General features: G+C 44.7%; 1 protein-coding gene across 1 annotated transcript in view; it reads left to right on the plus strand.

Annotated features, from left to right (window-relative positions):
* RFX4 (regulatory factor X4) overlaps nt 1-16,584 on the plus strand; it is a 119,441-nt gene that overhangs the window by 20,824 nt on the left and 82,033 nt on the right. Inside the window, exon 2 of the mRNA XM_016223239.2 lies at nt 3,207-3,293. Coding sequence (XP_016078725.1) covers nt 3,207-3,293 — 87 coding nt within the window. The remainder of the gene's footprint in view (nt 1-3,206; nt 3,294-16,584) is intronic.

The raw sequence follows: 16,584 nt of genomic DNA on the forward strand, positions 1-16,584 counted from the left end.
GAAGATGACGGAGGTCGAAGGGCACCTGTGGACCCAAGGCCATGGCCATTTGGATATTGCAGGGTGCCAAGCCCACGCACTCTGGAATGCAGGCCTTTGGATGCTCTGAGAACTCCAGGTCTCCAGAACAACAGAAGTGATGGTTCTGCCATTCTGGGCACTGCTCAGGTCACCCTCCACACCCTCTGAGAGTCCATGCTGGGTGCTGCATGTTCAGGTGGACAGGATAAGCTAGAAGACAACCAGAAGCAGTGCATTGGGTGGCAAAGAAGTGGGATCAGTTTCTTCTACCAAAGAGCTGAAACGGGGGGTACTTTGACCAGAAAAAAGGAGACATGATGGCTGTCTTCCTATCTCTCTCATGTGCAGAAGAGACCAAGCTTATTCTGTGTTGATCTCGGGAGCAGAGCTGGGTAGCAAAATGCCTACAGGCATAGACCACGGGGTCAGAGATACCTGAGTGGGTGCAATGGGATGCGGAAAGGATCCTTGGTGAGATTTTTTTAATGGCACTTCCAACCCTCTCTCCCTTCTAGTAACCTTGCCTTCATCTCTCCAGTGTTGGGTTGAGCAGCATGAAGGAGAGGCACAGCCATCAGGGAAATTCTGACTTGAACTCTTGTGGGGGCGTTACCTTCTCTCACCCACCCGGTAATAGTCCAGCTCCTCTCCACAATGTTGCCAAGAGTTCTTCAGAGAGTGCCCACCAGTCACTGGGGAGTGTCTCTGCAGGAATAGGCCCTTTTAAGGGCTCCGATTTTAACAGGCCTAATCCTGGCATAGGCAAGTGGGTGAGAGCGAGTGAGCGAGCGTTTCTCTTAGTTCCCTGTTTCTGCTGGAGGGGCTGGGGGTGGTAAGTATGGTGATGTGCCCACACACTCAAGGGTAAGTAGGTATGAATACCTCGCTAGCAAGGCCAGGGACTGGCCCAGAACAGTAGACATGGCTGTTGGTGGGCTGGTTTAGTGAAGGAAGAAGCACATTGCAGTGGATGCCGTTTAAAATCAGCCGTGGCTGCTACCAGGGAAAATGTGCCAGGACCAAAGGGATTAGACCTGAGTGGAGGCATTTTGAGTCCTGAAAAGAGTTCTGGAGACATGTATTCCGATGCATCTTTCAATATGATGTGATGACAGACGCCCACCTTGCAACATCACGGCTCTAAAAACATGACAGGCCACGTGTTTCTAGGCTGTGCGTTTGATATCAGGAAGGGGCTGATATGTTGAATTTCTCTGCTGCTTAATGCTTCCTTGGAAATAGCAGATTTCCACCTCCTCTCAGCAAGCTGGTTCCTGTCCCTCCCCTTGGATATTCCCCCTACTTATCTACAGTTTTAGAAGCAGCTTTTAAAAGAGCAGTTTGTTGGAACATAAAATACAAAACAAACACCTGACGTTTCTCCCTGCTGTTTGAGTTTGCGTGTCTTCCCCACCTCCACCCCAGTTTACTCGCCTGCCTGGCTGCTTTTTACAATATGTTAGGAAGGTGTTAACTAATGATCTCTTCCTTGGCTGTTTGAATTAAGAGGAATCATATTACTTAATCTCTCTAAGCTTCAGTTGCTTTCTAGGAAAAATGGAGATTAAAACCTTTGCTTTTGGAGTTGTCAGAATTCAGTGAGAACATATATAAAGGGTCTGGCATGTTGAAATAGGGGTCCAATAAGTGCGGGTTCCCATGTTATACAGACGGCAACAGGAGACTGCACTGCGCAAAAGCACAGCCATCGCTCTGGTCAGTTCTGCTGGACACTCCATACGCATTCCTAAAATCACCGCCGCTCTGCAGAATCGCACGGTAAAAACCACAGAGTCGGCTGGGAAAATAAGCTAGGGCCACAACACTCAGAAGCTTTGTCAGTGACTCACTAAAAACAAACTGATAAAAATGGTAGCACAGTTTTGTTAAATGGCTTAGAGATGCATAAATACAATCAATAGGACACTTCATGTTGGAAAAGACCTGAAGTTTGCTTTTGGAAGTGGGCGTGGGAAGGGCTGCAGCTTGAGTTACCGTGAAGTGGTGTCAGTTGTCTGGACAGGTGTGGCTCGTGGTGCACTTAAGGTAACCGGTAGGTGCGTGAGGAGTGAGAGTGTGAATTTTGCATATCCCTGTGGGGCTCTGTTCAGCTATGTGCAGTTTTCTGCATCCACCTGCCCACTCTTACAGAAGAAAGCCAGCGTAAGCAAACACAAAGTATGCCCCGTGCCCGCGTCGTTCCCTAACATATCACTTGCGTTGGAACCCACTCTTATTTTCAAAACAAGCATTATAGGAGAGCTGCCGGTACTTGGCTGATGTTGCTGAATGAATGAATGAATGAATGAATGAATGAATGAATGAATGAATGAATGGTGGGTAGTCTGGAGGGTGGAATAGCATTATGCTACGTTACAGAAAGTACACCTGTAGCCTTTGGGATGGATTTTAAAAACCATAGTCTTTTGGATTTAGAAGTGCTGCACAGCTGCCCTGGCCGGGTAGCTTAGTTGGTTAGAGTACTGTCCCGATACGCCAAGGCGGTGGGTTTGATCTCTGTCAGGGCACATGCAAGAAGCAACCAATGAATGCCTAAATAAGTGGACTAACCAGCAAATCGATGTCTATCTGTCTCTCTCAATCAATAAATAAAAAATTTTAATAAAAAGATAAAAGTACTACACTACCCTCAGAGCTCATGCAGTGGCCCGTGGCCTGTGCGTGAAGGGCCCGTTCGGGGCTCGCTGGGCACAGGGAGGAGAGCTGCAGGCCCCTGCCCTCCTCCACTCCCGCCAGCGCAAGGGCTGCTCTGCTTTCCTCTCTATCTGTGTTTGGGGGGAGGGTTCTGCTGCTCATTTACAAGTCTGCAAACCACCACCAGGGATTCAGTTGACCAAATTTGGTTTTTCAAACCACTTCTCAAGAACGTATCTTCTTTTCAAAGAAAGATAATCCTCAGTTGGTACCACTGGGCAATGAATACTCCAGAATTAGTAGAATCTGACCAAGAATTACTTAAGTGGGGCCTCAAGTTACCATTTTGCCTTCATACCACCCAGCAAGTGGTGCACGTAGAGCTTCTTGTGAAATGCAGTTCCTGTTGGAGCAGTTCTCAGACAAAAGTTGACGGGCGATGAATAAATCTAATGCATTTATGGTTTTCCTGCCTCTTCACAAACACCAGCAGCAAGTCTGCAATTTTGTGATTTTCTTTCTTTTTTCAGAGAGCTGGATCGAAAGATGTCTCAACGAAAGCGAAAACAAACGGTATTCCAGCCACACATCTCTGGGGAATGTTTCTAATGATGAAAGTAAGTGCTTGAAACTCAGTTTTACAGGACGTCTAGACACGCCAGTGTCCTGATGGGAGAAACAGCGCTTCTAGAGTGCAGGGCTGGGGCAAGTCCCCTGCAACCACAGGCTCTCCGGGCATTGCTGAGGTGCCCAGGCCCTCCCTGTAATGCTCTGAAACACGGAGTCCACTTAGGTGGATGTGGAAACGGAGGCCACTGCAGAAACTTGCTGGGACACATTCATACTGTTTGAGACCCCAGAGACCCCGTTACAGCGATGCTCAACTTGGGCAGATGTGGCCCCTAAATGGGAAAGGCCATTCTCTGTGTCACTGTAGGTGTGTGTTTTAGGTAGTGTGTCACAGGACTGTTGTTTTAGAGCTATGAAGATCTTTGCTGTTGGAAAGTAAAAATGTCTCCTGGATCATGGACGAGAGAATTAGAATAAATGGAAGGATATGAACTGCTGTGTTTACACCATCCCCAGGATTATGTCAGACTGGGGCTTCTGGGTGCTTCATATTAAGAGCAGAAGACTACTGCCCTGGCCGGGTGGCTCAGTTGGTTGGAGTGTTGTCCTGTGCACCGGAAGGTCACAGATTTGATTCCAGGTCAGGGCACATACCTAGGTTGCGGGTTCAATCCCAGTCAGGGCATACACAGGAGGGGACTGATAGATGTTTCTCTCTCACATCGATATTTCTCTCTAAAAATCAATAAACGTATCCTTGGGTGAGGATTTTTTAAAAAAAGAGCAGAAGACTACCTGGGACTTGTTTTTGCCCCTTAAGAACTACAAAAGGGGGACAGCTTATAAATGTGATTTCTAGCTGGGACAGAAGTGTCTTTCTCCCTTGGTTGGTAAAGTGCATCTCCGTAGTTCAATTTTCTCAAAGCATGGGCCAGTGACAGCCACTCCATAATCCCCAAGGGTGTTTGCTGGATATTCTGATCAGCTTCCTTCCAGAACCCCTTCTATCATCACTATTTTGCTTCATTTGATAAAATTGAGATAAATTGAACATAAAGTACGTAAAACGTGTGAATAGTTTGATGAGTATCTTTTTTGTTTGTTTGTTTTGTTTACATTTTGTATCCATCTGTGTAACCACCACCCAGAAAAGAGGTAGCAGCTTGGGAGGCTCCTTCATGTCCCATCCCTGTCAATAACTACTGTCCTGACTTTTATCAATCTAGTTTGATTTTGCCTGTTTTTGAAACATCATGTAAATGGACTCATAGACTCTGTATTCTTTCATATGTAGCTTTTTTCACTCAATATAATGACTGTGATATTCATGCATGCTGTGTTATATAGCAGTTCTTTCTTTTTTCATTGCTGTATAGTATTTCACTGTATGCATATACCACAATTTACATATCCATTTAAATGTTGATCAATATTTAAATTGTTTCAAGTTTTTTACTATTTCTTAAGCATCTCTGAACATTCTTTTTTAAATTTTACTTTATTGTGGTTAATATATATAACAAAATTTACCTTTTTAGCCATTTTAAGTACACAGTTCATTGGCATTAAGTACATTCACCTTGTGCACCCATCACCACCATCTATGAACAGAGCTTTTTCCATCTTTCCAAACTGAAACTCTGTACCTATTAAGTAAAAATTCCCCATCCCTTTCCTCCCAGTCCCTGGCAACTACTATTATACTTTCTGCCTCTATGAACTTGACCACTCTATCTCATAGAAGTGGATTCACACAGTATTTGTCCTTCTGTGACCAGCTTATTTTACTTAGCGTAATATCTTCAAGGTTCATCCATGTTGTAGCATGTGTCAGAATTTCCTTCCTTTTTAAGTTTGAATGGCATTCCATTGTATGTATAGACCACAGTTGGTTTATCTGTTCACCCATTGATTGGCACTTGGGTTGTTTCCACCTTCTGGCTGTTGTGAGTAATGCTGCTATGAACTAGGGTATGCAAATATCTGTTCAAGTCCCTGCTTTCAGTTATTCTGAGTATATACCCAGAAATGGAATTGCTGGATCATATGGAATTCTGTGTTTAATATTTGAGTAACTGCCAAATTGTCTTCCATAGCAGCTGTACCATTTTACATTTCCACTAGAAATGCACAGGAATTCCAATTCCTCCACATCCTTGCCTATACTTTTTTTTATAATCGCCATCCTAATGAGTATATAGTGAAATCTCATGGTTTCGATTTGTATTTATCTAGTGACTAGTGATATTGAGCATCTTTTCCATGTGCCTATTGATTATGTATCTTCTTTGAAAAAATGTCTATTCAAGTCTTTTGCTCATGTTTTTTAACCAAATTGTTTATTTTTTGTTGTTGTTGAACTATAAGGGTTCTTTGTATATTCTGCGTAATAACCTCTTATTAGATATATGATTTTCAAGTATCCTCTCTCATTCCATGGGTTGCCTTTTACTCTGTTACTGTGCCTTTGATGCCCAGATGTTTTTAATTTTGATATAGTCCAGTTCATACTTCTTTGGTTGCCTGTGCTTTTGGTGTCATGTCTAAGAAATCCTTGCTAAATCCAGTATCATGAAACTTTTCCTTTATGTTTTCTTCCAAGAGTTTTATAGTTTTATCTCTTATGTTTACGCCTTTATTTTTAGTTAATTTCTGTATATGGTGTAAGGTAAGGGTCCAAATTCATTCTTCTGCATGTGGATATCCAGCTTGCCTGACACCACTTGTTGAAAAGACTGTCCTTTCCCTATTGAATGGTCCTGACACCCTTGTCAAAAACCATTTAACCATATATGCAAGGGTTTATTTCTGGGCTCTCTGTTCTATTCTGTTGGTCTCTATATCTGTCTTTATGCCAGTACCAAACTATTTTGATCACTGTAGCTTTGTATTGAGTTTCGAAATCAGGAAATGTGAGACCTCCAACATTGTTATTCTTTTTCAAGATTGTTTTGGCTGTTCAGGATCCCTTGAGATTCCCATATGAATTTTAGGATGGATTTTTCTATTTCTGCAAAAAATGTTATTGGGATTTTGATAGGAGTTTCACTGAATCTGTAGATCACTTTGAGTAGTATTGACATCTTAAAAATAGTAAGTTTTCTAATCCATGAACATAGGATGTCTTTCCTTTTATTAGTGTCTTGTTTAATTTCTTTCAGAAACATTTTATAGTTTTTCATGCGCAAGTCTTTTGCTCCCCTGGCTAAGGTTACTCCTGAGTATTTTAGTCTTTTTCATGCTATTGTAAATAGAATTTTCTTAATTTCCTTTTTTGGATTGTTTATTGTTAGTGTGGAGAAATGCAGCTGATTTTCATGTGTTGGTTTGTATCCTGCAACTTCATTGAATTTGTTTGTTAGGTCTGACAAGGTTCCTGTGTGCACATGAGTGGTCTTCTTGTCTAATTGCTCTAAGTAGGCCTCCCAGTACCCTGTTGAATAGAAGTGGTGAATGTGAGCATCCTTTTCTTGTTCCTGACCTTAGAGGAAAAGTTTCAGTCTTTCATTGTCCAGTGTGATGTTTGCTGCGGGTTGTTCATAAAGCCTTTTACTGTGTTGAAGCCATTTTTCTTCTTTTCTTATTTTGTTGAGTGTTTTTATCATGAAAGAATTTTGTCAAATGCTTTCTCTGCATCAACTGAAAAGATCACGTGGATCTTCTGCCAATATGGTGCATTACACTGACGGATCGTTGTATGGTGAACTGTCCTTTCATTCGGGGAATAAAAAAAATCCCACCGTGTCATGGCGTATAATCCTTTTAACCTACTCTAGAATTTTGTTTGCTGGTATTTCACTGAGCATTTTTGCATCAATATTCATAAGGGATATTGATCTCTAGCTTCCTTTCTTGTCGTGTCTTTGTCTGGCCTTGGTATCAGGACAGGGCTAGCCTCATAGAATGAGTTTGGAAGTGTCCCCTCCTCTTCCCCTTTTAGGGAGAGTTTGAGAAGAATTGGTGCTCTGGACATTCTGGTGGATATCTTCTTTTATGAACTACCTGTTCAGATCTTTTGCCTGTCAGTTTTTTTAAATTTCTTTATTAAATCTATTGGGGCGACATCGGCCAATAACATCATATAGGTTTCAAGCGAACAATTCTATAATACATCATCTGTATACTGCATTGTGGTAACCATCCAAGGTCTAGTCTTCCTCCATTTTTTAAAATTGCAGTTTGTCTTTTCCTTAATGACCTGTAAGAGTTGTTTTTATATTCCTAATAGGAGCTGTTTATCAGATAAAAGTATCACAAACATCTTCTCTCAGTTTGTGATCTGCCTCTTCATCTTCTTAGTGGCATCTTCAGATGAGCAGAAATTCTTAATTTTAATAAAGTCTAGTTTACCAATGTTTTCCTTTACCTCTGTGGAAGTCATAAAGGTATTTTTCATGTTATTATCTAAAAGTTTTATTATTTTACCATTTATCCTTATATCAGCAGTACATCTAGAATTTTTGTCTATGATGTGAAGGAGGAGTCATAATTCTTTTTTATTTTTTATTTTTGGCTGATAGAGCACCTTTTGTTGAAAAGAACCCCTTTACCCACTGGCTGTAAGTCAGGAGATCACAGGCACATGGGTCTATGTCCTGACCTTTATTCTGAATCATCTGTGCGTCTCTGTTTTGGGTCAACACCACAGTCTTTATTATTTCACTTTTATCATACGTTGTCATATCTGGTAGCATAAAACCCCTTCTTCAAGATTGTTTTGGTTAATTTAAGTTCTTAACATTTCCATACAGATTTTAGAATCAGCTTGCCAATTTTCACATGCACAAAAAACCCTGCTAGGATTGTCATTGAGATTACATTGAATCTGCAGTTAACCTGGGAAGAACTGACATCTTACCAACCTCAAATATCCAATCTATGTCTGTGACATTAGACCTCCATGTATTGAATGGCCTTTAGTTTCTCTCAGCAGTGTTTTGTAGGTGTCAGTGTAGAGGTTTTACACAGCTTTCATTAGCTTAATTCCTAGGAAATTGATTTTTTTTTCAGTGCTATTGTAAGAATTATTTTAAGAGTTTTAAAAATTGTTGCTAGCATGTGAAAATGCAACTGATTTTTTAGATAATGATTTTGTGTCCAGCCACTTTGCTAAAATTGCTTATTAACTATGAGTTTGCTTTTTAAATTTTTTTCTATGAACTGAATCATGTCACCTGAGAATAATGATAGTTTTCCATCTTCTTTCATTGTCTTTATATCTTTATTTCTTTTCCATGCCTTAGTGCACTGGCTGGGACCTCTAGTGTAATGTGTTGAAGTGACAGTAGACATCCTTGTCTTGTTCCTGACCTAAGGGGAAAAAACATTTACTGTCTCACCATTGAGTAGATGTTTGTTGTGAATTTTTTGTAGATACGATCAGATCCCTGGTTTGCTGAGAATAAACTGCACTTAGTCAGAAGTATTTTTAAAATTCTATTTCTATTGTCGATCGACTGTTATTTTGTTAAGAATGTTGGTATCTATGTTCATGAGACTTTATTGACTTATGATTTTTCCTTTCTTACAATGTCTTTGTCAGGTATTGGTCACAGTTATATAGGCCTCATAAAGAAAAGAGGTGGGAATTCTTTTTCATTTTTTCTGAAGACTTTGTGCAATATTGGCATTATTTACTTCTTAATTACGAGGAAGCATTCAACACCAAAGCCCTCTGGGTTTGGAGTTTTCTTTGAGGAAAAGTTTTTAATGATAGATTCTGTTCTTAAAATATCAATAGGATTATTCATATTTTTTCTATTTCTTGTTCTGTTACTTTTAATAGTTATTTTTAAGAAAGTTATTTCATTTAAATTTGCAAATTTATTTACATGACATTGTTTAAACTTCCCTTTTATTACTTCTGGTCATGTTTTTAGCATCTACAGTGATGTTCCCTTTTTTTTTTCTGATATTAGCCAGTTATGTTTCTCTGTTTTTCTTGGTCAGTCTTGCCAGAATTGATCAATTTTATTAGTCTTTTCAAAAGTCTAACTTTTGGCTCTGTTATGTTCTCAATTTAAGCCATTTTCTATTTTATTTATTTCTGCTCTTATCTATACCATTCCCTTCCACTTTCTTTGAGTGTAATTTTTGCCTTTTTCTAGCCTTTGAGATATCACTTAGATCATGGACTTGCCACCTTTTCTAAGATAGGAATTTAAAGTTATGAATTTTCCTCTAAGTGCTGCTTAACTGTATCCCATAATTTTTCTGATACCATACTTTCATTATCATTCAAACTCATTTTCTAATTTCTATTGTGATTTCTTCTATTATTCCTGGTTGTTGTTTTTTGTTTAAAGAAATCTTTTAAGGAATGTTATTTTCCAAACATTCTGTTACTTCCCAGCGATCTTTCTGTTACTGGTTTCTACTGTACTTCCACTCTGGTCAGAGAACACACTCTATGATTTCGGTATTTGGAATTGCTGAGACTTGCCAAGCAGGTGACAGTGCTTTCCCAGGTGATTCGAGAGAGGTCAGAGCCCCACCTGCCATAAAAGGTTCCATCTGCTGGCCTGAGTGAGAGTTGGATATTTGCATCAGGGAATCCTGGTTAAAAAGAAATGGAAAAGGAGAATAATCTATTTACTAGCCTTGTATCCAAGACTGGGAGATTTTTATAAACCTTCTTGGCCCACTCTGCAGTGTTACAGATGAGGAAACTGAGGCTCAGAGAAGGGAAACTATTTGTTCAAATCGTGCTCAATCAGAACTGCTACCCAGGCCTCCTCTTGTTACGCGCCTTTTAGCGGGGATTGGTTAACGGGAGCTTCGGTGAGCGTGAGGAAATGGGGCATTTTGATGGAACACAGTTTGGAAGGGGAGTGACAAATCTAAGTGGCATTTTCAGAAGGTTGATGGGCAGGTTGTCTGCAGGCGGGTTAGAGCCAGCAGGACACGTCGGGCCCCACTAGTCTGGTGAGGGGCCGGGGCTGTAAATCCAGGGCTGTGTCAGTGGGACGGAGAGAAGTGGAGGGCCTGGGGCGACAGGATGGGCCCGAAGAGCAGGGACCCAGTGGGCTTCCTTGGGATTCCTGTTGCCCCACTTGGGAAGCAGAACAGTCAAATGTACCCAGATGGCCCACGTCCTGTAGCCCTCAGGTCGCTGTTTCCTTGCGGATTTGATTTATTTATGATTTATATATCCTGCATTCGGTGTCCTAGGTGAGAGCCCAGGGTCGCCCCTTTGTCCCTAACGGTTATCCGATTCCGTGTGCAGGGTGGAGGCGTGGGAGGGGGCTCTTTTCTTCTGAGACCGTCCAGACTGTGTCCCGCTCCCTCCGCTCTTTAACACCTCCTAACAGCTGCCGCTGTCCTCCCGTCCCGCCTGCCTCATTGAGAAGGTCGCTCTTCCTTTGCCCTCCCCAGCCCTCCGCGGGCTCCTCGTGGCTGTGCCGACTGGTGGTGATGGGAGAGACTTACAGCACAGGGAAGGGGAGAGTGGGAATCCAGTGGCGTGAGAGCTTAGACGTGGGGTCACCAGGACTCATCATCGTATTAAAATCTCATTGCACCTCAGGACTGTGTATATGAATATTTGCTGTACTCAGCTCGCCCAGGTTATTATCCAGTTTGGGGTCTTGTAACTTCACAGGAGGGGGTTCCAGAGAAGAGGAACTGTAGTTAAACGGTTGCACGTTCCCGTCGCACAGTGGACAATCCCCACCCCCACCCCACCCCGCCAACAGCAGAAAGGTGTGCAGAGGGCTCCTGGAGCAGGGGCAGTGACTGAGAGCGGGAAGCCCAAGGGAGCCCCACAGAGAGCCGCCCACGATGGCCTCACAGATGGGGTTCCTGTGCTGGGCGAAGGCTGCCATTTTGGTCCTGGCCGGGAGCCGGGTGCAAGGCTGCTGCTGGCTGGGGGAGGCAGGGCCGTGCTCAGCTGTGACGAAAGACAACCCCAGGCCCCCCCCGTCCTCAGCCGGCACTGCTGCCCTTTCTGTGCCCCAGAGTGTCTGTCTGTCCTCTCCTCTTGTGGAGAACTGGGGAGTCCCTCCTCTGTGCTTGGAGCCCACGGCCAGGGCCCCTCTGCACCCCCCGAGTCCCTCGGTGGCCACAGCTCCCCAAGGGAAGGAGCCCGTGTGACTGGCAGTTTCGCCAGCACTGGGCATGCGAGAGCCTGGCGCACAGCAGGTGTGTACTGAGTAAAGGGCCGTCGGAAAAGCAGAACACACTATAGCCGTGCCAGGCACGAGTGTCCGTAACTCGCTTTCGGGCTTTGGACTCCAGGACGGTGGAACCCTTTGAGTACTTTCTTCCTGCAAATGTTCCCTCCCCACTTGGGTCTGTAATTTGTTAAAACTTAGAGTATTTTTGAGTAGCTAATACATCTACAGGGTTCAGAAATCAAAACATTCCGTGGGTTCTCATGGAGAAGCCTGGGCCCCACCCCACCTTCCCACGTCAGCTCCCGAGTGGGGTGCACTTTTACTCATTTATTGCGTGTTTTTCCCGGGTTTATCCTTCTGGTATTTTATTTCTTTATGCAAATGCAAAATTCAGATGTGTTTTTTTTCCACACAAAAAATGTAGCGCCCCATACACATTGTGACTTGCTCTTGTCCCTCAGTGACGAGCCTGGGGTGCTCCTGCCGGGCGAGCACAGCGAGCATCCTTGTGCTTTGCTCGCTTTAATCTTCTCACGGCTGTGTAGCCTGCCACTGCGGGCGTGAGGGGCCCCGCGAACCAGGGGGGCAGCGACTGGGCTGCCCCAAACCTTTGCTGGCACAGTCAAGCTGCCCCCGAGAGCCTCGCGTCGGGCGGTTCCCGCCAGGCCCGGGCGGGGCCGCGGGGCGCGGGCTGCGGGGTGAGGGCCGTGTGGGAACCCGGTGGATTCTGCACAGAGACCACACGGGCAGACGGCGCTTCGCACCGGCCCGCGAGGCAGGAGGCCGCCGGTTCCCACGCCTCCACACGGAGTTGCGTTGCCGTGGTTTGGGTTTTTGCCAATCTGATAAGTGAGAAATAATATTTTAGTGTCATTGCCATTCTCCCCGATGGAGAGTAATCGTCTTTCCCCATTTCAGGAACATTTGTATTGTTTTCATCGGCTGTGTGTCATGTGTTTTGCTTGTTTTTTCCTCTTGGTTCTTGGTCTTCTCCTCTCAGTTTTCTGAGGTGTGGAGCAGAGACCATTGTTCATGCTACGATTGCAGTTTTCCCAAGTGGGTCTCTGTCTTTGTATTTAGGGCGTTTTCCACCCCTCATAGAAGCCCTGGGTGTTTCATGCAATGAAATTTATCAGCGTTTTCTTGTACGGCTTTGGGGTCTGCATCAGTTAGAAAGGCCTCCCCTACTCCGGAGCGGGGAAGGAATTTACCCAGAGGAGGCGAAAGGCAGCAGGTGCGCAGCCCGTGAGAGCAGAGCTGCCAACATCGCAGTTTTGTTTGGGACGCAGCCCCGTTCCCACGGGGAGAAGGGTTTGCTGCCAGGGGCTGATGCCCGCTGCCAGAGGCCTGGGTCCAGCACCCTGACGGTCGGCTGGAGCCCTTTGCAGGGCCTGGGAAGGAGGTAGATGAGCGGAAACGAAGTGTTTGGCAGCCCCATGTTCACAGGTGAGGTCTGTCCAGGTGCAGCCAGGTTAGCATAATGAAAGGAAATAGAATTAAAACTTTGAAGTGAAACTCGAGACTGGCATAAACCTGAACCTTTTCTGGGATTTGAAAAGAAGTAATTAATTTAGAAACTTTCTCCCCCAGTGTGAAACTCTGCCACATGGGTTCCAGGCAGGAAATAGCCTAGAATAGGTTTCCAAATACGGTGAATCCACTCAGCACAGAGGCAGGAAAGAAAGGGTTAGGCAGAGAGCATGTCTCCCAAAGTCTTCAGCCCAGCACTTCAGGTGAATTAGGATGGAGAGCCATCAGGTAGGAGGGCCAGGCTTGGGTGTGACACGCACACCCTTTGGGGGAAAGAGGCTGGGCCTTCAGACCCTGGGCACGAAGTCACTGTGGTCTAGAAAGGGGCCTGCAGAGGTGGAAGGCACGTGTCTGATGGCTGAGCAGAGGGTCTGTGTTGGTACTGGGTGCACCAGTTCTTGTCTAAATACTACCAGTAGCTGCCATATGCTGGGCACCAGGTGAGTCCAGTCCACCCCTCGGCTGTGTGGCCTTTGCACGTTAGTCAGACCTGCCAAAGCTCTGCTTCCTTATGTATAAACTCAGGATAGAAAAGGTCTCAGAGCACCGCGGAGAAACAGAACGGATGGCACAGGGAAAGCGATGCCTGGTGCCTGGCTTAGGTGCCTGGCCAATATGCTATTATTATTGTTACAATACTCTTAAAAATGTATCTAGTTTTTAACGTATATCATTATATTTAATCCTGAACCCACCCTTGTGATGTAAGGACCCATTCTTTTAGGTAAGGACCCTCGACTTGGGTGAGTCAGGCTCCCATACTGAGTTAGGGGCAAAGCTGGGCTTTGGATTCAAACCCAGGCCTGCCTGCCCTCAGAGCCAGTTCACGTTCCACTCCCTGGTGTCAGAAATGGGTCAGAACAAAGTTTAGTTGGGAAAAAATGCGACACAGTAGAGACAGGCATTGCCTGAGTTGAAGGCACTGTGATGGGGTCCCAGAACGAGAACGTTTCTGGCTTCAGCCAAATGGAGCACTTGTGCTGTCCCCCAATCCCCAGGGTCCCTCCTCCACTCTTTCCTCACGTCGCTTCCCCCCCCCCGGAGGCCCCTCCCCCTCAGTGTCCTCCTCCCAGGGTCTGACCTGTGCCTGCGAAGGTGCGTGAAACAGGTTACAAGCCAGGATGTGCTGTGTGGCCCTCACTTGTTTGAAGTGAGGGGTCCATGTGTGTGCTTGGGTGTGAAAGAGAACATTGAAAAAGATGGGTAAATAGGACAGAAAGTTAACAGTAGTTCTGTCTGTTGAAAGGGGTTTGGATAGCCAGAGATTTCTGTTTTCTCTATATTTTCCAAATTTAAAAAAATGGACACGTATCAGTTTTTGCAAACAGAAAACAAAGTTCTGTTAAAAAACCCGACCATCTCTTCCAGGCCAGCCCAGGTCCCACCTCCGCTTGGGAACTGTGATGTCCCCGGTGTGTTTGCCTTGCGGGATCCCCACCCACCTGGTTGTCTTGCTCCCCTAAGTCCTCTGGAGCAGAGAGGCGCCCCCTCATCTGCTTCCCCAGCAGCTCCCCACTGAACGGAATTGCCCCAGGCCTCCCGCCCGCTGAGCAGCGGGGCAGCCTTACCAAGCAGCCCCTGCAGCTACAGTTTCTGAGCCCGTAGCCTCCGGTAAATTCATTTCACTTAATCTTCCCAGCCACTGCTCAAGGTAGGCATTTTATTATCCTCAGTTTAGAGAAAGGAACTGTCTTGAAGGGTAAACAGGATCGCGGGACTGTCAAACAGCCCCTCCCCAGCTCCTTTGCTCGCCCACCACACCCACCAAGGACCAGTGCCACAGCCACCTTGCTTCTGGGGAAGGTGGCGTGATCTTTACAGCCCCCACGTCTTCGTCTGTCTCTTGCCTTCTCCACCCTACCCCCTAACTTGGTCCCACCTTCCTTGTCATTTGGTTCCCATCTCTGGGCTGCCCTGGGACTCAGCTTACTTATTGCTTCTTCCAGGAAGCCTTCCTTCACAGGCCCTGCTTTTTAAATTTATTTATTTAATCCTCACCTGAGGATATATTTTTTCCCCCACTGCTTTTTCAGAATAGTGGAAAGGAGAGGGAGGGAGGGAGGGAGGGAAACATTGATGTGAGAGAGACACATCAATCAATTGCCTCCCACATGAGCCCAGACCAGGGCCGGGGATCGAGCCTGCAACCTAAGTATGTGCCCTTCGCTAAATCAAACCCAGGACCCTTCAGTCCGTGGGCTGGCGCTCTAACCACTGAGCCAGACCAGCTAGGGCCGGGTCCTGCTTTTTCATGCCACTTGGGTTGGCAGGCTCCTCTTTGCCCACCCGTATCTCAGCATTTACCACTTCTTATGGAACTTGGCCTCTCTCTCCACTGTTGGTCTTTCTCTTTCCCCAACCAGAATCAAGGACAAGCATTTAATTTCTTTATCCCCAGTGTCTAGCTGGCACAAATCAGGTATTCAATGAATATTTATTGAATTACTTAATATGATCCCTACAATAGCCCTATAAAATGACCATTTTACAAATGAAGAGAAATGCAGCCAAGAGTTGAGCGGTTTGCCCAGTCATGGCACTAAGTTTTCGAATTGATTCTAGAACATGGGTCTTTGAAATCTAATCCAGGTTGGCTGAAATGCTGAAATTTAAAGAAGCAAGGGGTTGGGGGGACAACAACCCAGCCAGTTCCAGGGGGGCCCAAAATGTTAATCATGTTCCAGCATAAGCTAGGCAGAGGTATATTTAGGTTGTTTATCTACTTTTTCGTGTGTGTTTTTTTTTAATTCATCATGTTTTCCAATATAGACTGTTCTTTCTTTTCGATTATTTGCTTTATATAATTTCTAGGAGTTGGCTTGTGGCACCAAGTGACTAGACATTTTAGATGGTTTTCAATATTATTGCCAAACTGCTTACCAAAAACATTGCATCAATTAACACTACCCTCAGAGAAGCATGAGGCTGTCAGTTTTACCATTTACACACCAGCATTGCGAGTTATCATTGTTTCAGATCTGTGTTCCCTTCAGAGATGTGAAGCTGCGCCTCATTCTTTCCTTTCTATTTCTTTGTGAACAACTGAGATTGAGCGTTATTCTTTGTGTCCATTTATCTACATTCTCGTGAGACTCATGTGTTTGTGCTCCTAATTGTACTATTTTATTTGAAGATTGTTGAAGACACTTGTGGAAGATGCTTAACAATTTAATTGCCAATTGGAAGGCACTGGTGGGAGGGAAAACAAAGTTAACTGAGATACCTGCCCTGCCTTCTTTAGTAGGAGCTTATTAAGTAGGATACTTAAGTCAGAGAGACGGATGTGTACAGAAATAATGATCTAGGCGGCTACCCTATTCAACCGAGAAATAAGTAATGGGCTGTAGAACAGAGTTAGGACCAACAATTCCTGACTTGGACTGCAGCAGGGAAGGCCTCAGAGAGGTGGTGTCATTTATCCTAGGCTGGAAAGGAAGAGAAATATTTAGAAGGAACTCCAGGTTGACGAAGCAGCATGAACAGGTACTGAGCCCACGCTGTACTGGGACATTTTGTCTCTGAGAACATTTAGTGTGTTTGTATCAGTTAGAATGGTTTTGGAAAATACTCAATTAAAAACAAGTTTTATTAACTAAGGAAAATGTCTTAGCTCACAAAACAAAGAGGCAGCTCTTTTTAGGCTTAGTTAATCTGAAGCACAACATGACATTCAGGATCCACAGTTTTCCCCCTT

This window comes from Miniopterus natalensis, chromosome 2 (assembly GCF_054644295.1).
Source record: "Miniopterus natalensis isolate mMinNat1 chromosome 2, mMinNat1.hap1, whole genome shotgun sequence".
NCBI classification, from domain to species: Eukaryota; Metazoa; Chordata; class Mammalia; order Chiroptera; family Miniopteridae; genus Miniopterus; species Miniopterus natalensis.